Source organism: Schistosoma haematobium, chromosome ZW, assembly GCF_000699445.3.
Source record: "Schistosoma haematobium chromosome ZW, whole genome shotgun sequence".
In the NCBI taxonomy this organism is placed as follows: Eukaryota; Metazoa; Platyhelminthes; class Trematoda; order Strigeidida; family Schistosomatidae; genus Schistosoma; species Schistosoma haematobium.
The window spans coordinates 21,420,158-21,447,932 of NC_067195.1; the positions used below are offsets into that span (position 1 = coordinate 21,420,158).

Genomic DNA, 27,775 nt, shown 5'->3' on the forward strand with positions numbered 1-27,775 from the left:
TTAACTTCAGAAGTTCAGAAATTCGCCCCTACATTTTCTTATAAATTCCGGTATCAAAACAATATTTACAAGAGGACTAATGATTTCCGGTCATTTTACTAAAATGTTTATACTGAGGGAACAGTATGCTAAGATAATTTAAACTATGAACGTTTGAGGATTAGAACAATACGAAGAAACAAAAAGTTATCAATGGTTATGAATTTTTACTGATCAGATCGTTGTTTAGAAATCGTTTTTTACTCTCAGTTGTAGTATTCGGTAATGTGAATAATGTAACTGACTCATACTAACATTGAAGAATTAGTTAAGCATAACATTATTGAATTCTAACTGTGGTTAGTATCTCCATAATATCATAATTTTCACTAAACGCTACACTATAAGCTTCATAAATTTCTCTAATCAATGAGTGAAAACTTATTCAACACAAGTGTTGAATATAACATAGGTGTTAGAAGGTAAGATATGCCATAATCGATTTTAACAATTAAATGACAAAATAAAAAGAGGATATAAGAAATCCATAAAGGTGTTTATTTACTTATTTATCTGGTTTTTTGGAATGAAAAACATTTCAGCTTGGTTTAATCCCTTTGGATCATTAAAAACAGAGAAATAATATAAATAATAATAATTAACCGTTTGAGTGTATCGTGAATAATTTCATCAAATGAAGTATACAAAAAAGAAAATGAAAAATACCTGTTCATTAGTAATGAGAAAAACAAAAAATTTAAACAAAAGAATACGATAAAATATGGAAATGAACATATTTTCATTATTATTACTTCTTTATAAATGTAGTAAATGATTCGAGGAAAAGATTATATAAACTATCCGTCTTAGATAATATGATCTTTTGTATATCTATTACACTTTTATGTCTGTAATTAAGTTTATTTAAGTTATTCACTAGATTCATGTAATCTCTAGGTCACATCATTGATAACAAGTAAAGGGATGTTTGCATTGAATTGTTTTGGTGACTATTCAGAAAACTTCATTTTATTTGTATGTATAACGTAATTGATTTTGAACTTATTTAAAAATATATAACTCTCTTTTTGTGTGCGTTAATTTATTCAATTGATGAAATTAAGTATTTATTTTTATTTAATAATTAATTTGGAAATAATTGAAGTAGGCTTGAAGATGTATTGGTTGTTAACATATCACCAATTGATGATTTTATAGTTACATGTACTGTTTGTGTATGTTGACGTAGATTTTCAGCATCTGTTGTACTGAAACCGCATTCTTCACATACATATAGCTTATCTCTACGTTCTTTGAATGCATATTGTAATGGACGACCATGAACTTTACGACCATGTGCTTCTAAGGAGCATCGTTGGGTAAATGCTTTTGAACAATCTGAACATCTATAAGGTCGCACACCTAAAGTGAAAGATTTATAAATGAAAACAAGAGAAAGTCAATCATACTACTGAAGGTAATGTATGGATACTGTATAAGTCAATCTGCTCCTTTCAATGGTCAAATCAGAGTATTTTATAAAACCACACGAAAAATAACAACAAATAAGCGATCCTACTCTAAGCAAATGATTTTTATGAACCATAAAATTACAAAACGGTTCACTAGTCTACAAAGCTTTTGCAAAAGCGCCGTGTTACATATTGACAGTACCATTGAGTAAACAGTTTACCAGACATCTAAATATCGTAATTAAATGACCTCCTATGAAAGTTACATAATAATACTCAAACTTACTATTGTAGAATAAGAAAGACTATATTTGAAGTTATAGATACATTTCTGGCGGTGAAATTCATTACAGACGAATTAATTCTAGTTTGTTACAAATATTCTTGTGAAGATTTTATACAACGAACTGATATCAGATGAGGAATTCTTCACACTCAAAAAGCACTGGATAAAGCTTTTTATCCGAGCCCCAACATCTAAACCAAAACTTTCGGTTGTATTCAGTACTAACTAATTTAAACAAATCACTGGTTTCCGTACACTATAAAGACTATGTTCAACTTGAACAGTTTTTCATGAATACAATATTAATCTTAAATGTACTTTATACTATGAAATACATTAACTTTTCTAATATATACCTAACATTACTGAGTTATCGAAACGATATTTGCGTGAATATTATCCAACACCTTTGTTACATGTGCCCACAACCATCACCAAAAGGGTACAAGTATTTATAAACAATTGTCTACGTAAGATACTGAATGTCCACTGACCGGATACCATCAGCAACAGCCCACTGTGGGAGAGAACAAAGCGGCTTCCAGCTGAGGAGGAAATTAGGAAAACACGCTGGAAATGCGTAGAACAAACATTGAGGAAATCATCAAACCGCATCACGAGGCAAGCCCTAAATTGGAATCCTGTAGGGGAACGAAAAAGAGGAAGGCCGAAGAACACACTGCGTCGGGTATCGGAACCAGACATGGAAAGGATGAATAGCAACTGGAAAGGATTGCCCAGGACAGAGTTGGATAGAAAATGCTGGTGAGCGACCTATGCTCCTCCATTAGGGGTAATAGGCATAAGTAAATAAGTAGGTTATTACATAAACTTAACTGAAGCTTACTAGATTAGTGCAGTTGATCGCTCGAATGTGACAGTTATTTTTCAGGCTAAATATTTCTAACTCCAAAAAGATTTTTAGGAAACCATTATAATATTGTTTATATAGAGGTCTGTATGAAAAACATCATTGAACCTGGTGAATAATTTATTTCTTGTAACACTAAACTCTACTAATTTTCAGCTTAAATTAATCAGTGGTATGGGGTATTGTCGCTTAGCATCGAAGTGTAACTGTTATTATCGTCAAAGTTATGGGTTTTTACTAGGATAGAATATTGTAATTACATCAAAGTTTGAAGTAAAAGCTTGTTATCAAATTTTAAAGATGAATCTGAAAGTTTCAAATCTATTTTATCATATACCAGTTATCTATCAACAAATTGTTTATCATCCATTTGTTTTCTACATGAAATGAATCAAAATATATCACTGACCACACCTAATGGCCAGTTGTGTGGTATACGTCTATGAAGAGTGAATTTGTTTTGTGTAGTTTAGAATAAATAATCATCGACATTTATAAGTGAGTTAGATAAAACGCTCAGAAATCTTAACCAGTATAATTTTAAATACAGAATATTAAGGATAGGACTCATGTTTGTAAACGAATAGTAATATTATTAAATGAATGTAATCTTTGTTATTAGAAAGAATGTGAAAATAAAATTTCAGTTTTAACTGCATTATACATTGAAGCTGCTACAATTTAGGTGTTGAAATTGATCAGATCAGTGGCAGTATTATGGTAAGAAAAACTGGCCTACAAGTAGATATTAAATTCCGTGTAGTGAAGATAGTTTCCGTTTATCCATTAACTTATGTATTTAAGCACACAAAATCTGGTACAACAAGTTACTAAGAAATAGAATGAGACACATGAAGTATGGATACTACTGTGAGAAAAAGAGAGTACGTTTCAAGAGAAGGTAGTAACAATAAAAATGATAATACTAGATTAATTTGCAAAGTAATTAACAGAAAAAATATGTGATAAGAAAGATAGTTCCGTTGGCAAAACAAACGAGACAATTCAGGATTCTTTCAGCTAAAGAATTTCCTCCCATATTTATGACTAATACAAAAGAAAATTACAGCCGGATAGCCATATGATTTCTATTCTGAGATACCTGAGAGTGCATCAAGTCACTGAATTGTACCATCTCTGGGACCCCCCAAATAAAGAGTCACAAAAGCTTGACAGATTCCAGTCTTACAAAGCTTTCTTTCATGCCACTGCACAATCTCATAAATTGACAACCTCGCCGTTTGTTCCATCCTGTCCCATCGTCGACGAATAATGTATTACGTGAAATTCACTGGGGTGATGTTGATAGTACATGTCCAAACCACAGCAGTCAATGTTTCAAGACAGTGACACCAATGAATCATTGTCACTGTGCCCGAATATACATTCTTGAACCTTTGAACTACTAACGTGGTGTTACCATTGAATATCAACAATCCTTTGGAGACAACGAATATCAAACACAGAGAGTTACTTAACATCCGTAACTCGGAGAGGCCAGGTTTCTCAGGCATAGGACAAAACAGCTCATCCTGACGCGTTGCTAACCAGGCTTTTTAAAGCCAGACTAACGTCATAAAGGCCTCAAAGATGGAGCAGATAGGTATAGGCGGCTCTAGATCTCACCATACGCAGACTGATCACATCAGTTGTACCACCATCATCACTCACGCAGTCACCCGAATACAAGAACTTTTCAATCAATTTTAATGGCTTACTATAAAGGGTGGGTGTTGGGAAAAGGTTTTGCCGGTCTTGTAGAAGTACTTTATATTTAAAATGTTCAATTATATCCTTCTTATAAAGTGTGACTCACACAACTTGCTTATTATCGCACAGTAAAACAATATCATTCACATACTGAAGATCGAGAAGTTTTTCTTCGTCAAACAGATTTACATTACCGCACTTTTATCAGAGCTGTTTCCAGAATGTCATCGATGGAAAAGTTGAAAAGGAATGATGAGACTGAGCCACCGTACCTAGCTTTATTTTTGGAATCGAAAAACCAAGAGACATGGGTATTTTCCTTCATGGTGGTTGAGATGTCTCGATAAAGAGCCTTTACGATGTTAATAAACTTCGCATACACACTCTTTCTCAACAAAAAATCCCAGTATACACTACTGTCCGACGGATTGAAGGCGACCCTGATATCAAGAAACACAACAATGTTTAGTCTACAATAAGTATGGGAGTGCTATAGGTTTTAGCGGGGAAAGTGATGGTATGCCTGAAAATAGACCTTTTCCTTAACAGTCAGTTTTTCATGTATTTAGAGCAATCTACGAAGTACGACGAAGGGCACTAGTTTGGATGAAATCGGAAGTAGATTGATCCGCCAATAATTGCCGCATCGATTACGAAGACCCTTTCTAAAAATGGCAACGATGACTGGCTCATTTCAAGCTATTGAGACGAACTCTACTTCCAAACGACACACCTGGTTCCTTGACCAGAAGTTCGCCCTATCCTCAAAAAGACCTAAGGTTAAGTCCTTATCACCGGTAGTTTTTGGGAACTTCAAAAATTGAAGTTTCTTTAGATTCAACCGACACTAGACAATAAAGTAACCACAGTCTGATCTAATTTACAGGGGTAACTGACAAGCTGAACTGTTCCTCAAAAAGCTCTGTTCATCATCCAGGACACTCTGAATGCCACTAATTGGGTTTCTATGAGCTTCACAGATTTGTTTCACTCACACCAGGCCTCCTGCCGCCAGTGAATCGGATGAGGTGAAATAACCTCTGGAAATTGCCAGACGAAGCTTATGTCCTCGACTCGATAGCTCACTTCAACCACCAGGTGTATCAGTACTTACTCAAACTCTGCGAAATTTCCTTCATGTGAGAATCTACGTTTATTATCAAACTCACCATTAGCAGGAGTAGATTAACATTTCACAAGGATTCATAAGGAGCCTGGAGAAATTCAGTTTTTATAAGCGGAAAGTCTCACGAAACTCCATGCGAATTCATGAAGTCTATCTTACTCAACCAACGTTCACCTCCTCATTCCAGTGGACTGACTGCTAGCGTTGAGCCCAACTTGGTTTTACATTCGGTTGTAAATGAAACTAAAACTAATGTTCTTACACCACTCGGTTTATGACGAGACTTTTCTCGAGTACGAACACCTGAAATAAGTTTAGGTGTAACCAAACCATGGTCAGAGTTCAGATAGGTACTCAGAAAGAAGTGGATTTCTTAAATAGAACAACGGTAGTGGTAGCTGATCGCGGTGTTGTAGAGGATAGATGTCAGGTGGAAGATCAGTGATGACTGCCTCGGGAGCTGGTGCTAGGGTCCTGAGATCGTCTTAGACAAAGCGGGACTTTTACTATAAATGAGCTACTAAGTGAGTTGAAAAATAAAACTGAAATAGGAATAAAGAGGAATAGGTAAGTGACGCAGCATTAAGTAAAAACGAATGTAACAAAATAAATGTGGACATCGACTGTGTGAATAACTAAGTGGAATGAGGACAATTTCTTTTCACTAGAAATTATCATTATGTTTCTGTGTAGGCTAGGTTAATTCCCGGACACCCAAACCGGAAGAGATAATTTTCTTAGGGAACCGCTCTCGGAACTCGAAATCAAAGGGTCCAATTCACAAGGTAATGAATTAACATCAGGGGATGCAGTCCCATGGTAGCCAGTGATCGAAATATATTTATTCTCTACTTGCTCCTGTAGGATCCAGGCGCTCATGTGCACCATTGGTTTTATAACTAGGGTACTAGATTAGTACTACTTAACATATGCTGTAAAATGGTAGTGAAGTCGTCTATAAAGATAATCAAAAGCTTTTCAACTAAACTACTTGCTTCAAAGAATGTAAAACTAACATAAGTATTTATGTAATCTGCAAATTCTTTCCATTATTTCAGAATTAGCTATTCCTCAATCTTATATATCTGACTTATTAAAACTAATGTTCTTATTTTCTCAGATGCTTAAGAATACGATAACAGACCATTTTCATTATTATGAATCATCAGTAATTTATCACCAGTGGTATTAATTTAGATTCATTATGATTTAAACGAAGTTTGTAATTCTAAATTATTGTTTTATTATTTACAGTCTGATCAGACATATTTTCATTACAAGAACTGTGTGTCCTATGTTCAATGTTCCCTGATTTCCAAAAGCTTTGTAAATCATTCTTGTTCCTATTGAAAACTATCTTCAAATCAATTGAATCTTTACAATTGTCCAAATGAAATTTTAATGACTTTAAATTAATAGGGAAAACTTATTCATAGGATTCATTATACTTTTTCTGGGTTTTTTTTAAACACATATGCCTAAATTATTCCATCTTATTTTCTGGAAAAATATTTAGCAAACTAGGTAAAGTGTAACTTCAAACATTTCAAATGTATAAACTGGGGAGGTATATGTTTTTGTATAGATGAACTAGCAAATATACATTTTATATAATCTTGATTAAGATAATTTGCACGTGATGCTATGACTATGATACTATTTTAGCCTTGAATAGTAGTAAATCTGTAATAAATATAATCATTGTACTTCTGTTCAGAATGAACCATTTGACATGAGTGAATGATTTAGTCCAAATCCATTGACCATCTGTCAGTTTACAAATATGCCGAAAAAATCTGCTTAGTTGATTGTGAGTAATCATGAAAAACTATCAACATGAGATAGTATGGTTTTTACGAAGGTAAATTAATGGCCAAATTATATTTGATAGGACAGCATAACATTTCATTTAAATTTGGCTAACTTCAAGGTCGTGTACTTTTAAACAGAGTTTCACTACCGTAACACAAATTGCGCATACTGTTTGTTCGTATTTACTCAAACAAACAAAAATACAAAATGTGTTGACCAATAGTAAGATCTATGCTAAGAAAAACAAATCTACAGTTCCTTCTTACACGTAAAATGGATGTGAATGTGTGTGTCAGACTGCTAAAAATAATTTTATCTATTTAAATCATCGAAAAAAGAGAGTGGTGATTTAAATGTACACTCACATACACTTATCATTATCAAGCATTATTGACCATGGTAAAAAGTCTACGTTACACACAAAAATAATATTTAGATTTGTAGGGTTTTTTTCCGTTGACTAAGTAAGTTGATTTACTTTGGGCGATAAATTGAGTTGTTAGGTATATAGTGTCTAAGATAATTTGAAAAAAGTACACAAAGTATATGTTTTCATTGGTGTATAAGCTATGGTTTTGAGAGTAGTTTTCATCAGGAAATAACTCCAACTAAGAAATCATTGAAAACCAAAGAGGATTGGACAGCTGTTTTTTCGTAATGTGAAACTGCTTACGAATGGATACTCACAAACCCACTCATAATCGTGTCTAGAATGTTTGGGTCGCCCACCAAGCAGGGTACAATTCAGCTGTAATCTAATGATCTACTGTTTACACGTCTAACCACTTCAACATGAAGCACGTTTATTACGAGTTACATCAGATTGTATTCTTCTCAATTCTGAATTCGATGACTTCAAATATCACGGATTCAAACTAAAAGTTCTGAAAATTCACCTTGAAACTAGTCACCAGTTGTCACATGGTCATTATTAATCTAGGTGGTGTCGTGGAAATCTAGGTCTATTTAGAGGGTGATTTTCGCTTAGTGGGTTTGCATTGGTGTGAGATCTCATAGTGGAATGCAGTTGTTGTATGGTGGCTCCATGGTTTTTTATTGCTTCTATAGTTGGCATCAGTCCCAAATCAAAATTACCTCCTGAATGCTCCAAATGTTTGTATAACTGCTCCATTGAATAATAACATAGGATCATCAAGTACGACGTAAACTTGACTCTGAATGGAAATACAAGAAAAAAGGCATCCAACATATTGTACTATTGAGACATTTCGTCTAAAGATAAAAGTATGATAAATCAACACAATTTTGCGATCAACAGTATGAGTCCTGTCACAACCTGGAATATGAATTATGATTCCAGATTATGAAAGCCATTCTACTAGACAATTCCATCTCAACCTACCTAGGTGATATTTGAACTGCTTATCCCATATAAGCTTTTTAATATTTTTCTTCATAAACCAGGAATAATTGAAAATAATCATGCTGAATTGTCTTACTTGTGTTAAGCGGTTTTATGCACATATATGAACAAAATTAAATTCAAACCATTCAGAAACGAGAGTTAGGTATAGGTATGATGATCGAAAGAACTGTTTCGATATTATAGCTTAAACTCAAAGTTGCGATATTATTTTTTCCCCAAATTTTCTAACGATTTAATAACAATCGGATTCTTAGATGTCCATTGAAGTCCATAAGTAACTATCTTCGATTATATGTAGAACACATTATACTTTTACTTGTACTTATGATTTTTTTTTCTAGACCTAGTCACTGAATCACTTATCAGACGGTTTCTTGATATGTAAGAAAAATACATATCATCACTATACAATCCTTCATATTTTGACGTAGATGGTCACTGGTCTTTACCTGTGTTGGTAAGTGAAAAACTTTATATATATATATATATATATAACAAATTATTTTAAATTTTAAATTATTAAACATACCTGTATGTGTTCTGGTATGACGTTTCAAGTCAAATGTATCATTGAATCCTTTGAAACAAAACTTGCATAAATACCTATGTAACTGACTATGACATTTAATATGTCGTGTTAAAAGACGCAATAATTGGAAACGTTTACCACATGCTTTGCAAACATATTCATTTGGACCTACTTGAGAAGCTAAGGAAAACAAGGAAAAATAAAAACGAAAGAAAAGAAGTATTGATTTACTTAAAGAAGGTAACTATAATAACGTTCGTTCTACAAATAAGAGCATAAATATGATAGTTTTGACTTTATAGTTAATCATTATACCCTATTGTCGATTACTTGAAAAACACAATTTTTAACAGTTGTAGACCATCATTTTATAAATCCTCGTTATTCAAGCTTAACTGATGATTCTAAAAATACGACTTAAAATAGACAACGGTAATACAGATAAGTACTTTACATCCAACACTAATGTGTTGGCATGAATCCAAACTGACGTCAATGGGACATTCGTGTCTACTAATGTCTACCCTTAGAAATTGGAGCATTTATTACAAATTTTCCCTCTCATGGAACATGCATTTTTTTAAAATTAAAGAATACTTAATGCTTGCTGTTAATATCCCACTATATTGATATATGAGACCAAAAGAGATTAAACTTGTTTTGAACTATTTCTTTTACACCTTAGAAGGCATATAACGTTAGTCATTGTTGGTTTGATATGAAAATGCTCGGTCGATCAAAACAGTACTAGACATAATTAGATTATAATATAGGATCAAAGTTATTTTGTCACTAATTGTCTTCAGAAATACTTGTACACCGTTAAATGAATTACATTTACATTATTAATTTATCATTATGTAGGAAACAATTATATTTTCACTGGTATGTACTTAACTATTAGGTAGTCAACAAACTTTTAAAAACCAGCTACTATCAATGATCTTAAAATTGTTGAAATATTAAGCTTTTTAAATTACACTTCAATGAACTTTGGATGAAAGTAATTGCCTAACTTGATCAGATTAATCACAGAGATACTGCCAAAAGCAATCTCCAAATCAGATTCTTACTTCAAAACTTTATCTTAGCGACATATTTTTGAAATGCTATACGACGAATTAGTTTCTTGATTACAATTAACCAACAACATAGTGAATGAGAAAATACTCAATTTTTATTCAGTAATTTATCATTATACACGTCAAAACTACTTTTTATCTTGAAAAGCTATACTAAGTGTAAAAATGTGTCCGTTTTTATAGTAGTTTAGTTTAGAGGAGGTAAACATAGGAAATTATGTAACTTCGGTAAGGATTTCATGGTGAATTTAGTTTGTTTAACTTGAATGAGTATTTGTCAGATAGTTAGTATTTGATATTACCATTTTTATCCTAACTCCATGCCTTCTTGAATTATTAATGATTACTATATTCACTTTTTGTCAAAAATAATATTTGGTTCATCATAATATATCTAATTTACGTTCCTTTTGAAATATATAAACTCTGTTATTATTGCTGTCTTTAACCTTGAGTGTATGATCACGTGAATTATGAATCAGAATGATCAAAAGTACTTGTGGCTGTTTATCTGAACTTTTGCTGCTCTAATTAAAGATTTGGAAAGGTAACAATTAGTATTAATAATTGTCTGTTCAAAACCTACTTACAGATCAGTTATGGCCCAAACGATAATCATATTAATGATAATCTTTGTAGCTGGTATAAAATACAGAGCATACCGTTCCAGTAGACATTTTATTAGATGTAATTTAACGTTAATAGAAATTGAATTAATTATTTTATGTCAGCATGTTACCAATAGTATTAGCATATTAACTTTCTCCTGAACAGAATTGAAACTGTGAATGTCAATCCATCATGAAATTTAAAACCCAACCCGCTTTCATTAGCTTTGTTAACCATAAAATGAATCTCCAGTTTTTCTAGTTGACCGCAATTAATAAATATTATTATTAAACATGTAACATTATTTTTGTTATGTGAGTTAGTCAATAAAAACTATTTTATTCCATCATGTAAATATATTCTTTTAGTAAATGTACTTATATAAAAAATTGAGTTTTTATTTATTTAATGGTTGAGATCATGAGTCAGTTGAAGCTAGACCATCATGGAAAACCTGGAAGCACTGGACAGCTGTTTCGTCCTATTATGGGACTTCTCAGCAGTGCTCATCCACGATCCCGCCCCCGTGGGATTCGAATCCAGAACTTATCAGTCTATTTATTGTAAACAGAAAATAATTTTAATTAATTAATTTGTCTGTGGTGAAAACAAATGAAAGTTTGACTAATAATACACCAAGTAATTCATCAGAATAGGTTTTTGAAAGTGGATATTATGGGAATACATCAAATTTATTAGGAGGCGAATTATTTTAAAACAGAGCTAACACAAAGTCAATACGAATAAGCCAATAATATGAAATGATATACAAGAAGATAACTATTCAAAGTGAACTTTATTAACCAATTATTTTTTTTTAATTTAAAGCTTTCTAGCACCGTAAATTTTACAAAGTTGAATATACAAAATAAATTTGACAATTGTATAAGATTCCAGAACACTTATATTGATTGTTTCTGCTAATCATTTATCACCTATCTGAATGTTATTTTTTACATTTTTGTTCAAATGAACACTGAATATAAATCCCAGGATATTTATGTTATTTCTTGGCTTACTGGTAAATGGGTAAAGGATAACTCTTTTTTGTATAAATACTGTTCTGTAACATATCTAAAATAATATGAGCTGGATCAAATTAGCTGTTTGACATTTTAATCAATGATTTGTCATGATGTGTGCTTTATGAATATACAGTTTAATGTTGATTAGTAAGAAACATAACTGTCAAAACTACTTAAATTTTAACTATTTTAAGAAAAATACTTCAAAATATCGGGAAATATTCAAAACGAATATTTTTAAGAAGGAATTAGGAAACTTTCAAAAAATTCCCATGAAGATCTGAACAAAATTCACAGATCAAAATTTAACAATTTAAATATTTATGAGACGTATCTGGCTAGCAGCAAAGTCGATTTTGTCAGGCCTATGATTCATTGTTACCACCTAACCAGAAATTGTCTGAAAAATTGTCGTTATTTCAAAATAGAACCTCCTTTCATTGTATTCGCTAAATGACATTCTCTCATCTATAGCTCTTCACCATGTAGAATTCATTGCTAATGAATGGAAGCTTATACCTTTTTCAGTTGAAACACATATAGCATTTTAATGTCTTGTGAAACATCAAACCAGCTAATGACACAATTCAGATTTTTGATAATCATCAGAGTAAATTGATAAATTAAAACAGAAACACTTAGCGTACAATAATCATCTGCTCACTAGTGACTGACTTCGAGAGATACTCCTGGAGTTCTAGTGAGAAGCCGTTACCAGTGGAGTCCAACCAGGTCTGTTGTGAGATATCAGCTCACTGAAGACAATGGTATACGGTGGCGCAACTTCGCGGATTGGTTGAAGTTAGACATTAACACCGTTGGATACCGGCTCAGTGGTCTAATGGCTAAGTGCTCGCGTCCGAAACCAGTAGGTCCTAGGTTCGAACCCCGCGGGGTGCGGGATCGTGGATGCGCACTGCTGAGAATTCCCATACTAGGACGAAACGGCCGTCCAGTGCTTCCAGGTTTTCCATGATGGTCTAGCTTCAACTGACTCATGATTTCAATCTATGAAATTTCTAAAATCTCCACAAACCCCTTCTGACTTAGTGTATAATCACATTTGATTTAGGTTTGAGTTTCGAAACTAAGGTCAGTATATCTTATCCTCGAGAAAAAGATTATATCATGTTCAGTAAACTCTTTATTACACAAAAGTATCGGTGAATCACTTGAAAATAATGGAAACTTTGTTTTCTTCCAACGTTTCTTTTAAAACAAAAGGATTTGAATTAATTAGAATATTCGCTAAAAGTATTTTGTATATTCAACAGCATAAATAATTAACAATCATCTCGTATTAGTAAACCAATAATAAAAGGATTAGATTTTTTCTAATCACTACAAAAACCAAAAGTTTTTTTATGAATCAATGATATTATTTAGCAAGAAACGACTTTTTACCGGTATCGATATAGGTCATAGTTATTTTGAATCTAAAACTAGAGAACCAACAAACACGATTTTTATTGCAGAACAATCAATGATGTAAAGCTATTACTGTACACGAGGCTGAACGTAGGATCCTTAAGATGCAAAGGCAGGATGGTGCTAGCTATTTACTGCTTCGAAGCTCAAATGTCTACATTTATGTATTCAGTCACTTAGTAATATGAAACATTGTGATCGATCTAAATTAGAAAAGGATCCATATTTTCTTCTAAACACTTATTGTTGTTTCCAAATACATTCAATAAAGTGTAGAGATAACTATAAATCAACACTTTTGGCCCTATGGTAGATAATTATAGAACACTGAATCATTCAGCAAAGTAATCAATGTTTACTAACACTTCAGCTTCTATATCCAGATTTTAACTGGGACTATGAAGCTAATGCGGTTGTACAGGTGAATAGAATATCTGATAACTATGGAAATACCGAAAAAATGCATTTATTTATTTATTTCAGCATCGATTTGCTGATTATTTGTTTCCTCTCCTAAAATGATCAGAGATTAATGAGACAACATTGTAAAGATAATTAGATCTTTGAATGATAATTCAAGTGAATCGGTAACTTTAAATGATTTCCTTTCACATTTTGAAAACACTTAACTTCAAGAGGTGTAATAGCCTGGCGAAAAAATCTTCATTTGTATTTTGCTTTAGCAAAATGATATTATTGGCTTATGCCAAAGCTTGGTTTCTTAATTGACTTCTTTTATCAGAGTCTATGATTTTAGATGTTATTATTAAGCTATTAACTTTGCTTGACAAGATTTGTGTTCAAAGTTTGTTTCATCGCATTTTTGAAAACATCTAATTTTCTACAAAATACTTGTATACTAATTCTGAAACGTAAATGAGGTCAGTCAACAAATAGGATAGTTTGAAAGTAACCTTTCTCACAAAGTATCGCCCTCTAAAGAATCATAAAATAAGAAGAAAAATGTTCACTTTTAGTCTGAGGCTCATTATAATAAGCATCAGTTGCCTTAATACGTGAATGAGTATAAGAGTGATATATTTTGCTGCCAACATATAGTGATTAAATTAATGAGTTAGGGCTAAAGTCAGAAATGTAGACTATTTGGTTTCTATATGTACCGTAAATTACTATCAAAGTGTAAAAGTCATAAAAACGTCGTAACAAAACTCAGTAATAAGTGTAAAAGAAATGAGTAGTGGAAAATTTAAATCTATTGATGTAGTAAATACATCTTACAAACAAGTTTTTTAGAAGGATGGATAACTGTCTTGAAGCTCTGTAAATCAAACTACCAACATAAGGAGTCTTAAAAATATAATAGTAGTAACAATGATTGAAGTCACAATCTGAGTTGCGTTAGGCAACCACTGAAAGCTTGGAAGCGGTGGTCGGTTGTTTCGTCCCAGTACAATGCCCGTCACTAGTGGATACCCACCAGTCCACAGCCAGAAATCGAACCCAGGACCCTCATTCTCGTGCGGGAACATCTAGCTTATAGACCATCGAGCTGGCATTCAATCGCGTACAGGTCTAACTTTAATCGATCTGCGATATTTCGGGTCCATCTTTCATTGTCTTCGGTCAACACCTTCCTCACACTCGAAGTAATTGAACTCCTCTAGTCACGGATTCTCCCTAGAACTCCGGAAGTTTCATATCAAAGCTAGTCACAATAGGTACACAATAAATGTCATCATGAGTTTGTGATGATGCTTGAGTTCCATTAAAATCATTTGCCTGGATTAGAGTATAAAAGACTCATTTAAATTACAAACAATCAGCTGGATATCGTCACTAATCCACTTCCCATCTGTAATCTGTTTAAATACTCACCATATATTTAAAGAGTTTTGCAGAATGAGTTTTTGAAACTGCACGGAACTCAGACCTTGATTTCTTCGTTTATTAAACCATTTAGCCTTCGAAATTTAATGTGGTTTTTCACTTTCCCTCCTACATCTTTTTATTTTCGAGTATGTAAGTAGGTCAAATCTTACAAAAATTGTTTCACTGGGATAATGAACAATAAAACAGAACCAAAGGTAAAGAGTAATAATATCAGTGGTGTTTTCTGATGAGTCATTTTTAAGTAAATCCCAGTTTGTCGTCTAAAACATGTTTTTCAGTTCTTTGATATTTTTCTTTGAGTAGTTTTTATATTTAACTTTCTTCGTCTGATGTAATAGTGGACTCTCTTCAAGTCTGCCATATACTTTAAGCAGGACATAAATAATACAATGATCAGAATCATGTAATGGAGCCCCTTGTAAAATTTACGTTTATTCCTATATCGCTAATGAAAATCAAGTGGCGAAATCGATTAGATTTTGGTAACCTAGAGATGGAAGAAAGTTGCAATCACTACGTGCAACTGAGGATACAACAATGAAGGTAGTAACAGCAAGTTCAGTGAAGTCATCAATGAGAACGGATAGTTAAGATGATGTGCAGTCCATAGTCACATAAATGTTAGCAACATGAGCATAGTTGTACATGTTCAAGTAAATGGACGGCATTTTTAGGTTACACAGTAGATAAAATAATTTGATAACTTAAAACAGATAAACTTAGATTGATACTAGTTCACATTTACAAATGTAGCTACACCTTCGCCACACTTTTTCTGATTGCTTGATAGATCCTGAATATAAATATTCCAACTATATAGTGATACTAGACAATTGTTGTGTAAGTCATTTAACTAGGATTATTGAATTGTGATTACACTACAACTACGATATACGTTTAGACTTAGTAGGAATCGAAGATAGTCTACTTCGACAAGTAGTGATCGGGGGTTGGAAGTTAGCAGATCAGGAATAAACATATGATTAACGTTCATTCTCTTTAATGAATATTGTCAGCCACTGTAATATCTCTGCATTGGATATTACCTTGTACAGCGATAGATCTCAAACTCTTAATATACATGCCTGAATAGGTCATACAGTTAATGAACATGGTTTATGAATTAAAAAAACACAAAAGACTTGCTGAAATTTTTGAATAATAGGAAGAATAGGTACCTCAGGTATCAAAGCAAACCGGCAATCAACAATCAGCCACTTACCATAAAGACGATTTAGCCATTCCCTTTCAAATTTCGTGCTACATGCCAATGGATTTTTAATTCCAGCACCATTATTGATAAATTCAACAGGGCCAATACATTTTAATAAATCAATTGTCGATGAAGTCTGGAAGAATAAAAAACAAATAAAATTGAAGATGTGCTAGTCACAGTGATGATGGGAATTTTAATAAACTTGTATGTATTTCAAGTATCATTACCAAAGTTTAATTTGATAATTACTAATGTTACTTTATTCTATATGTAAAAAAGATATGATAATAAAAAGGATATAAGGATTCCAATACAATAGATACATTTGTGTTCTATGGTTCTTATTTCTTAACCATCCGAAAAAAGTAAGAAACCAGTTAAAATAAGCAAAATCTTCAAAAATGTTGTGTGTATCAGCAAATTTATTATTGTATATAGAGCATTCTGGAGCATTATTTATGAGTCTACTGTGGCGAGAAAAAACAAATGGTATTTATAGACTCCCGACCGTTGTTGCTACCTTGACGTGGTGGTCGAACTTGCCTATCTTGATGAATCAATAAAGCTATGCAGGCTGGAGCAGTCGTTCCTCAAGGTCATTCCATGCCAGACAGGTTTGCTGAAGAGCGGTAAGACTAAAAGCAACAAACCCAAGGTCTGAGGGTTAATTCGTACTGCTGACTATACAGAGGTGTGACGGCACTAAGGTGTTTCCTTTAGACAACCAGCATAGCAGCAATGATGCCTTCCCACAAGAAGGAGTGGAGTTAGAAAAGGTCGACCCTAAAAATGCACATCTCGCCTTGTCCCACGGATATCAGTCTCCGGCGGTAAGGTCTCAACAAGTACGGAGCTGACGTGAAAATTACTCACAAAATGGTCGTGTGTGACCGACCTCAAGCAGCACTGCGGTCACGTTCTCAGGTCACTAAGACCACCTCTAATCCAATTTTCTTTTCAGGTACCTCCAGAAGAACCCTTCCACTGCGTGGGCAACCGGGAAATGATAACCGCGCTCATACTTCTAACAGCACCCAAGACCACTGTATTCGACTGACTGATTTATAGATTATGTATGTTTTAAATTAACTTAATATAATAATGCAGTAAGTGGTCTTCCAGACAGTGAGAAATGAATTTTATATAAGGGAGAACTGATACCATTCTTGAGATCTAAATCCGTCTCATCAGGTGTTAGTTTAGAACTATTATTAGTGAGGTATTCTGGCTTTCTGCAAGGCAGATTTCTATAGTAGTCAGTGTCTTGAGATAGTTACCTACCGATTGCCTACAACCAACTTATGCCAAGCGGAACTCATCGAAGTGTTAAGTCAGTCAGTTTAATAGTTGTGTTTCAATTTCATTTTATTACTGTCCACTAATTGAATAACACAAATATTTGTAACTTCAATAACTGAAATACGTTTACATAAGCAGTGAGAAAAGGAAGTTTATCAGAACTATGTGATCTATTAGCGTAATAAATTGAAATAGGATTAAATTTTCTAACAGTTAATATATAACGGAAGATCTAAAGTACATTCTTTAAAGATACTCTCAATGTTCCAAATTATTTCTTTACAGAATAATAATTTATAAAGAATAATCCTTTTTTTTCCAGTTTAATTTGCATAGGTTTTAATTTTTTTTTTCTTTTTGAGTTCACCAGTTTTAAATGGCATCATTTTTTGACATTCTTAATCAAACTCACATAATGAATTAACAATTACACTTGATTGATAAATAATAAAAAGAGAAATAGAGATCACAATTACTTGTACACTTTAATTAGGTTTTAATTGAAACAGGTTTCCCCTAGTGATTATTATAATTATTGTTATTTCTTATTGTAATTCATATTCTATTCTTACAAAATGGTATTGGTATTACTTACTATTGTGAATTAATGTATGTATATTTATTTATATGTATTTTATTAGTATCTATCAGAAAATTGTTAACTAAACCTAAGTGATTACACAACAAGTTCTGAAACTGAACTCAACAATTCCTTTTGTAAATTTATTAGATATGATATTATACTTATGAATTCAGGAAATGATTTTGCCTTACAATTAACAGAAGTGAAAAGAGATGTTATTTAGTTAACATATCAGTATGAATATTCTAATCTAAACATTAATAATTATCTTAAGTTGTGATTATTTTAGTGTGACTTGAACCCTTAAATTTTGATTTTTATTATCATCATTATTATCAGAAACCTGGAGGCACTGAAAGGCTGTTTCGACTTATTGTGGAACTACTTAGAAGTGTGCATCCACGATCCCGCCATATGCTCACTAGTGACTGACTTCAAGAGGTATTTCCTGGAGTTCTAGTGAGAGACAGGTACCAGTGGAGTTCAACTAGGTCTGTTGTGAAATATTAGCCCACTGAAGACAATGATGGATGTGTCGCTCAATTTCGTGGATTGGTTGAAGTTAGATATTAACACCGTTGGATGCCGACTCAGTGGCCTAGTTGTTAAGCGCTTGCGCGCGAGACTGGTAGGTTCTGGGTTCGAATCGCACGATGCGGGATCGTGGATACACACAACTGAGGAGTCCCACACTGGACCAAACGGCCGTCCAGTGCTTCCAGGTTTTCCATGATGGTCTAGCTTCAGTTGACTCATGATCTCAACTATCATCATTATTGTTATTACGTGAAGACAAATCTAGTTTTCACCAACCATTTCTGTAACCAATGTTATGTAATGATGGAAATAATTTTTAGACCGCTTAAAATTATGAGTTGTATGAATAAATGGATGAAGTTTAGGAAATTCCACCTTTCTGTTGTCGTCCTTCACACCATAACTAAATAAGTTCATTTACTCTGTGCAAGGTCGATCTTAGAAGATGAATCTTCTCTGTTATTTATAAGTCTGACTACTAAATTAACATTATGCAGAAATTTCATAGTTTTTATTCTCTGAATTATTTGCCTTATATACATTAATCGTCTTCATTTTAGAAATGAAAAGAACTAATCTGATATGAGAAAAACAGTGTGCTTTGCTAATTATAAGAGTAAACATTTTTGCAGTATTATGTACATATATCATCATTGGATCAATTTATAAACATTCTAGTTTGATCGATATCTTTTCGCTTAATTTTTCATAACACTTTTTTTCTTTTGTCCTGTATTCAGATTGAGTACTTGTGCACAATGTAAACGATTGAAAAATACTCATTTTCAGTATACTGCGTACTGTCAACTAAATAATATTTATCGCCGTTGAAAATTTCTGAGATATTTGATGGTCATGAATTCAGTTGCTGTTACATTAGCTGGCTTATTTTGTTAGAAACCATAGTAGTAAACTGTGATTATGATTCAAACGTTGAATTGTTACTTATTATTTGAAGTGATACGTTTCTATTTTATAAAATAAAAAACAACTTTAGCTGTCCAGAAGATTTAATCAACGATTATCTTGCTTTAAGATACCATAAATGATAAATTCAGTATTAAATACTTGATAAAGTTCTGAATTAATTTTTTTGTGCACATTCATGTCAACGTAACTAAATAACTTCAACCTCTTATCATTATAGTACTAATTCTCTGTCAACTTTTGCTTTAACCTTGCAAAAATGTTTTCAGCAAATATGTAGTTAGGATGAAATCCTCTTATTTGCATATCTTTGTCGTTAGGTTTATGAATACAGGCTTTTAATAATCCGTTCTTCCATCAGTAAGCTTATTTTACCTGAATTTACGGTAAATAGTTTAGCGAACATCCTAAGTTCTGATACATTTTTGTATTGGCTATTTGAATCTTCCCATTGATGTTTTGGACTGCAATTGATCAGTCTCATATTAGCATATGTACATCCTGTTAGGATTGCCTCAATATTGCCTTAAATCACAAGCATTATAAGCAGAGATGGTGGTGGCTAGTGGTGGAATCCAGGACAGGAGATTCTTCCCATTTAGGACTCGTCAGGTGGATATACTCGCATCTCAGAGTTGATGTTTACTCCGGTGTTCGAAGATTCAAGTAAACAATACCAAGTGAATTTATATCAACACAACGCCTAAATCTAAATACTAAACCCTTAATCCTGAAACAAAACATAACCTGGTGCCACTGCATTTTATAGACAATCTAATCAGGTAGCGCCTCTTGAATGTCTTTTTTTATTTACAAAGTAACCTGTAAAAGCCGTTAAAAACTTATTATCGTATGACAGTTATTTACACTTTCCAATATTGGTATATACTTTCTCGTAAATTATTCATTTATGAAATCTGTTTTCTGACTGACTGGAAATTCGTCACGGTTATTTTAAGTTTGTCCTCATACCATACTGTCCCCCACTTTACATTAAAATACTCTTTCTCCTCCGGATTTCGTCTATTTATGGGTTTTACCTGCTTTTAATAATGTTTAAAAGTTTTTTTAAAATCCAATATTATTTGATTTCTATCAATTTTTTTACAAGGTACTTCAATTAGGTTATAAATATACATGAGTTAATTACCGCTAATATTTAGGATATTTGACAGAATTATCACTGAATTTTATATATTTCAATAAATATAGTAATGCTAATTCACATTCTTAGCTGAAAGGGTTATTGTGATTCTCTTAAGAGTTTCTTCACTTATGGGATTGACGTATTCGGTTTATCTTAAGGTATAGTAGTGTGAAGATTATTTGATTGACAGTCTTCCTTTATTCAGAACAAACACCTAAATGAAAGCCATTGAGAAACAGAGGGTGGTGAGTAATCATATTGTAAAAGCTTGAAAAATTTTAACAGTGCTCATTCCTGACGCCTTATCGGGTACGATATAAGATCTCGACATCTCATTATGTTCACGATACACTTCGACAACCGATTCATAATCCAGAGATGGATGTTTGCTATCAATAATTCCTGTTTCACTTCTCACAATGTTAAACTCAATTTATCACTGATGAGTTCAAACCTACATTCTATAAATAGATCCACTTAAATGAAGTGCTGAGTACTATGAGTTTAATGAAAGTTTCAGTTTGAGTTTCGTTTTCTTAATGGGATGTCTGAAACTAGTTTCATTGGCAGAATATGGAAAAATTCTGTTCAGCTTGTAGAAGTTTTGCAACTAAGCTAAAGAAGTGGAGGTAACAATTCTCAAAAACGAAAAAAAGATTGTTGTGAAATTTCACAGCATTTTATAGGTAGTTTACTATAATTTACAATAATTTTATAATAAGGAAATATAATAAACATTAAAAGTACTTAATATATATATAAATCGGAAGAAAACTGTTCCATTGAAACTATCATCTGATCTATATCAGATTTTTAATAGATCATGTAACAACTACTAAGCCTAATTTTCTACCGTATATTTCACATGCTTACTTTGAAGACATGCGATAACAATGCTAATTCATTCTAGTCTGATGCTATTGTACTTTTGTGATATAACAATTCCATACTAATATATCATAATTGTATAATAATAAATTAACCTAGTGATTTCTTTGATTAAATAATTGAAACACTTTTCTACAGTTTATGATCGAATATATGTACGTACACTTATACCTGTAGAAAAATAAGTATAGTATGAGTAAAAGCTCTAGATTTTGGGTTTTTTCTAAAGGAAAATTTCAGTAGCTGTCATCTAACTTAAGATCTGAATGATCCACTGTAGTTTAAAATGTGGACTATCAAATGTAAACTTAGTAAATGAACATTGTCTTATTCGTTTTAATGGTTACAGGTTCTATCTTATTTAGAATAATTAATGTGTAATCTTGAGGAGTGATCAACTAGAATGAAGAGATCTTCCAGTGATACATACCATTCACTTCCAGAAAAGGTTTTCCGATATTTCATATCTTTTATCGACCTACCTTTATAATAATAGAATTTATTTTCGTGGTGTAGTTATTTGATTCGAAAACGGTAATCTTTCTGCGACAGGAATTATTAAGATAAACCGAGCTTTTAAAAAATAAATGACCAATCTAAATGGAATAAAGATTTAATGCTTGAAATTATTATGTACCAAAAAATTCAGTAGTTCAGTACAAGATTCATCATTGCTAACTGAATCGTGTCCAAATTACTTAAAATACAAAATATAGAAAAAAAGGAATTTCCTGAAACTATGCCTGAATATGAGCATATTTTAATTTGTTAGTATTGGCTTGGAGAGAAAACAAGTTTGTTGATATTTCTCTTCACAATGAACTCAAAAAAGGAATAAAAGACTATTTCACAAGTAATCATTTTGTTTTTGCCACTGAAGTCTATCTGCTTTATTAACTGTGATCACACAATTCCATGAACTGATATCAGATCGAGAGCGTGTGAAAACAAGAGGGTGACGAAAGACTATTTTAATCTTGGTTGAAACGCTTCATCAACGTGCTTCTACAACCCTAGATCTAATATATATATATATATATATATATATATATATATATATATATATATATATATATATATAGGTATTTACGTCTACTCAAGCATTTATGCAAAGGTCAATAAAGTTAGTGTTGCTTAGTATTGTTCTACAACTCATATCCTAAATTTAACTTAAGGCTGCTAAATTTTACCTAGTGTGTGGATGATGAATGCAGACTTCTGAGTATTTCAAAATTAGTACTAACAACTATGTATCATCTGCTTTCCATTGATTCCTCAAATTCATGTTAATTTGTGGTAAAAATTACATTCTTCAAACCACCTTGGTGAATTATTTATTTTCTCATCAGTGTATCTCATATTAAACTGACCTTCTTATTTTTCGATTAACCAAATGACAAATATCATCAAAATTGTCTGTTTAAAAAACAAATAACAAGTAGGCCAAAGATATTAAAAGACATAAAAATCAATCAGGTATTTTCATCAAAACCTTTATTTTCCCTTTAGATGTTAATAACCCTCATCCTTTTTCTAATTGACTGTAGATTCAACTTGTCGCCACCTTATTTACATATTATATTGTTCCAATTAACCCGAAATAATAAAAAAGACTTTTATTTAGTTAATTAATCTAATCATTAATGAATTATTCATATATCCATTATTATTATTATTATTACTATTAGCACTATTATCATCTTATATTTAACCATTCAGTACTTTAAATGTCATTCTTACCATATCTTATTGAAAGCCTTTTGAATAAATTCACTAAACAATAGAATGATCTTTTATTTCTATGATGATAAATAGATAAATATGACCGTTTCAATAAGTCTTCCCAACTGTATAGAAATCAGAACAAACTTCTATTGAAAATAATATGAATATATAAGTACACTAATATTTATCATGTTAATACACGTCACATTAGTATACTGTGCATCACCATGGTTCATTAGTGAAACATGTCCACTTAAATAACAGACTACCTACTTAACTAGCCAACAAACTAACTAACCACTTTTTATGTTTGGTCAAAAAATCTGCAAGTATAATAACTAATAGTAGTCTAAATAATATACGCTGATCAATTATCAACTAATCCATACAAAAAGGAGCATTATATTCTCGTCCTTGTCATTCCGAATAATTTTACTGTCTTGTAAATTACAAATTTCTTTTTGTTTAGTGGAATGATTCAGGTTTACAACGCATTTATATAATTTCATTTCTTCTACCGTATATTAAGATTAGTCATTTGTTCACTCGGTTTTGACATAATTATTATTATTTTTTCTTTCTCTAGTTAAATAATGTAGACAATAAATTGTTTGCACCTTCATGAATAAAAACGGCAGCAACATACATCATCATTACAATTCTAATGTTGAAATGCTAATAATAATTATAATAAATTCTGCCAAAATTTCGACCAGAAATCTTGTTAAGACGTGTCATTCAAGCACTTTTTTATGTCACACTGTACCACTATGTAACTTTTTGTCGATAAATAGAACATAAATGGATTGATGAGAAAGTCAGCGGCCAAAAACAATGTAAAAATTAAGAAACTAGCATAGAATACAAATTTAACTTCTCTTTTTATTTATTAATACAGAAACCGATTGTATTTGTTAAAAGTCTTACTCAAATATAATAAACAGTTGACTGGATTAAAATCAGTAAATTTTCAAAATGAAAACTGGTGACTCCGATAACCAATCTCAAATGAAAATCGAATTATTTAAAGGATATATTCATTTCCAAGGATAGCTCATGATTACAGATACGCTATGGTGATGAGTTCTAATTAGAACTAAAATTAGGTTTACAGCTTCCTCATGATTGCCTCAAATCATCTAACATCAAATGTTTTGTGTCACTATATGAAGTCATGGTAATCTCTGATTTCCAGTATAATTGATAGAAATTAATTACCTCTGGGGATTAACCAACATAAAACTGTTTATCATATGCTGACTGACCAAAGTTTACGTTTTAGATTCCTAAAAATTTATTTATTAATCCTTAGTATTAGATCAGTACCAAATTTATCTGCTAGAAAGCATGCTTTCATGAAATTCTTTTGGCGAATCCCTAAATCCAATTCATTTGATTCACATCACTTTACATATTTCAAATCATAAAATTTTGAGTCAGTGGTTTAGCGGAAATGAAACAAATGAAAAGCAGCTAATTTTAAGGGCTTTCTGTTTTGGGAGGATTATTGTAATAATTCCTAAATGTAGGATAGTTACAAAAGTCATTTATCTTTCTTCGAAGAATTAAATTTATAGGACGGACTTATCAGTACCGAGCATTTGAATAATTCTTTTGTTCATTCATTGAGTATAGGTATGCCTTGAAGTAATCTTTGAAAACTATTAGCAGGCATAAGCTGAATAAACCCTATTAAATTGGTGTGTCAGGCCAAGCTGCCACACTACATCAGTACAGCAGCATAAACTTAGCAAGATAAATACCAAAGGACTCAAATTAGTGGTAGTTAGGGAGACTGAACTCTGGAAAATACGGTTTTAAAAGAACAGATCAAAAGTAAGCATGTATAGAAGATTACTGGGACTCAAAAATTAAAAGAAAATAAAGACTGAATGCATCTGGACTAATGAAACCAACTACCGTGATAGGAGACTACCCTAGTGAATGACAAGAAACAGTTGAATAGCCATGAAATCTGTTCCAAAGAATAGTAATTGAAAGGTTTAACCAAATAATTATTTATTGACCTAACCATCATTCAGTAATTTATGAGAAAGCATAAAGAATTTAAGCAGGAAAAAAATAGTTTTAAAGGTTATCCAGTAGATGGAGAAATCCTCGACAAACATTGTCTTTAATCGAACAAGTCTTAAAAAACCATCTATTTAAATCATAATAGTGTCTCCATTGGTGTGGAAACTCGATACAGATTGACGCGACACTGAAAAGTTTTCGTTCAACTCGATGTAATGGAATGTGCTCGTTCGTACGCAAATTAAAATGAATCAGCCGCCTATTTCATTCTCGTTTCGATAAATTATGTCAATTCATGGTTAAAACTAAACACAAATATAAATAAAATATTCACTACTGTGTCCATTCAAATTCTTAATTGATTTTAATTTATTCCAGTAATCATTAGAAAACTGAATTTCAACATTTTAAATCTGTTATTGATATCATAACGAAAGTATATTTATCAGGGGAATAACTTGGCAATAATGTCTTTGTAAGTTGTATTAAGTAACCTGAACTTCTGACCATAAACAGGAATTTTGTCCTTTCACTAGTTATTATTCAACAGACAATTAATAAAGACGTTATGACAGTCAGCAAATTGGATGCCAGTTCAGTGGTTTAGTTGTTAAGCGCCCGAGCGCAAGACTGATAGGTTCTGGGTTTGGATCTCGCGAGGAGAGAACGCGGATGCGCACTACTGAGTAGTCCCACACTAGGACCAAACGGCCGTTCAGTGCTTCCAGGTTTTCCATAATGGTTTAGCTTCAGTTGACTCATGATCTCAACTATTGAAATTACTACAATATCCACAAAACCCCTTTCGATATTAATATATATATCTTTTGATTGAGACGGAATGCATTCCATGAAGTCTGTAGTTCCAAAGTAAAAACTAAAAGCTAAATACATGCTTACATTCATGACAAACTTTCCCCTCATTCCATATCTACATTCAGATAAAATTGAAAATCATTCACAGGACACAAATTACAAGTTAAATGATAAGTATAAAATATACCGACCTAGTTATAATCATTTTACATCATCATACTAACGAATAGATATTGTGACAAATAAATTAACTCACATTTACAGAATTTCCACTTTGATCATTCGATAAATAACTATGATCTAATGCTTTCAAATCAGAATTTTTATGTATTTTTACAGTTGAAGATTCTGTAGATTTTACCATATTGTTGTGTAATTGTGGAGTTAACCATAGTTTACCAGGGGTGTCATGGAAATATATTTGTTCTTTTTGTATTGTTGGTGATAAATAAGAAGATGATGAAGAACCAGATGAAACGGATGATTTTTTAATTTTATTGACCAAAGGAATTGAACCATAAGAAAGAAACAAAGAAGATTGCAGTGGTATTGATGGTTGTATGGATGAAGTTGGTGAAGAACAGTTATGTTGTTGATGATCATAAGAGGAGAGGATGGTCGGAGATTGATGTGTTAAAAAAGTCATAGACAATGTTTTCATCATTTCAGATGAAGGTAAATTCACATTTGTCAAAGATCCGTCCTTATTTAAAACACTTTTCTCTTCATTAGAATATATATTTACACAATTAGACTCTGTTTCATTTGCTGTCATTATACAAGTTGTACTTTTTACTGATAACTGATCTGTTTTCACTTCAAATAACTTTTTCAAATCATTTGTTACTTCGGAGGATTTCTTCAATAAGTGTTCATTTGTATCCACACTGCCAAGTATTGTATCGATTCCAAATTTAAGTTGATATTTTGACTGTTTAGGGGAAATTGGCCACAGTTCTTGATATTTGTATTGATTAGTAGAAGGAGTAGTCGTTGTTGCTACTGTTGATATAGCTGGCGGTGATTCTGTTCTATTTAAGAAGTTATAAACCAAAGAATTTTCCACGAAAACCGATTGATATCGGCTTTTTAATGATAGTTCTTTATTAATGTGTTTTGGCTGTTGTTGTGCAATAAGCATTGTGAAGAGATTTGCAACGTCATTTGTTGTGTAGTAAAGATTAGGATTTTTGTAAGAATAACTGTGTAATGTATTATTTTCTAAAGCATTCAACATTTTCTGCCAGATACTGATTATAATTTCTCTTGTTTCGTAAATGTCTTTTTACTAATATGTGGAAAATAGGTTTATTTATTTCGTTTTGGAGGTCATCAGTCGAACTATATTAAATGACAGAATTTATGCGGTGCTCAATGTTATTTATTTGCTTGCTCTGCTGTTACAACATGTTAATGCACACCTACATACATCCGAT

General features: G+C 32.1%; 1 protein-coding gene across 2 annotated transcripts; it reads right to left on the reverse strand.

Annotated features, from left to right (window-relative positions):
- Positions 1-432: 432 nt before the first annotated feature.
- MS3_00003019 (uncharacterized protein) lies at positions 433-27,775 on the reverse strand. 2 transcript variants are annotated; one of them, XM_051210691.1, is made up of 5 exons: positions 26,596-27,775; positions 16,390-16,516; positions 9,173-9,352; positions 7,626-8,431; positions 433-1,401 (listed from the first exon to the last, which is right to left on the reverse strand). In XM_051210691.1, exons 1-4 carry the CDS (start codon positions 27,574-27,576, stop codon positions 8,409-8,411), a joined length of 1,311 nt encoding a protein of 436 aa, XP_051070709.1. In that variant the 5' UTR covers positions 27,577-27,775; the 3' UTR covers positions 433-1,401; positions 7,626-8,408. The 2 variants fall into 2 exon arrangements, with proteins under 2 accessions (XP_051070709.1, XP_012798177.2); XM_012942723.2 differs by lacking the exon at positions 7,626-8,431.

Bases quoted from the DNA above. Each gene is read 5' to 3' on its own strand.
- MS3_00003019 (XM_012942723.2), bottom strand. From the start codon at position 27,576: ATGTTGAATGCTTTAGAAAATAATACATTACACAGTTATTCTTACAAA. The intron at 9,353-16,389 runs GTAAGTGGCTGA...TGTTTTCCTTAG, and splicing joins ATGGCTAAATCGTCTTTATG to CTTCTCAAGTAGGTCCAAAT. The intron at 1,402-9,172 runs GTATGTTTAATA...CTTTCACTTTAG, and splicing joins TCATACCAGAACACATACAG to GTGTGCGACCTTATAGATGT.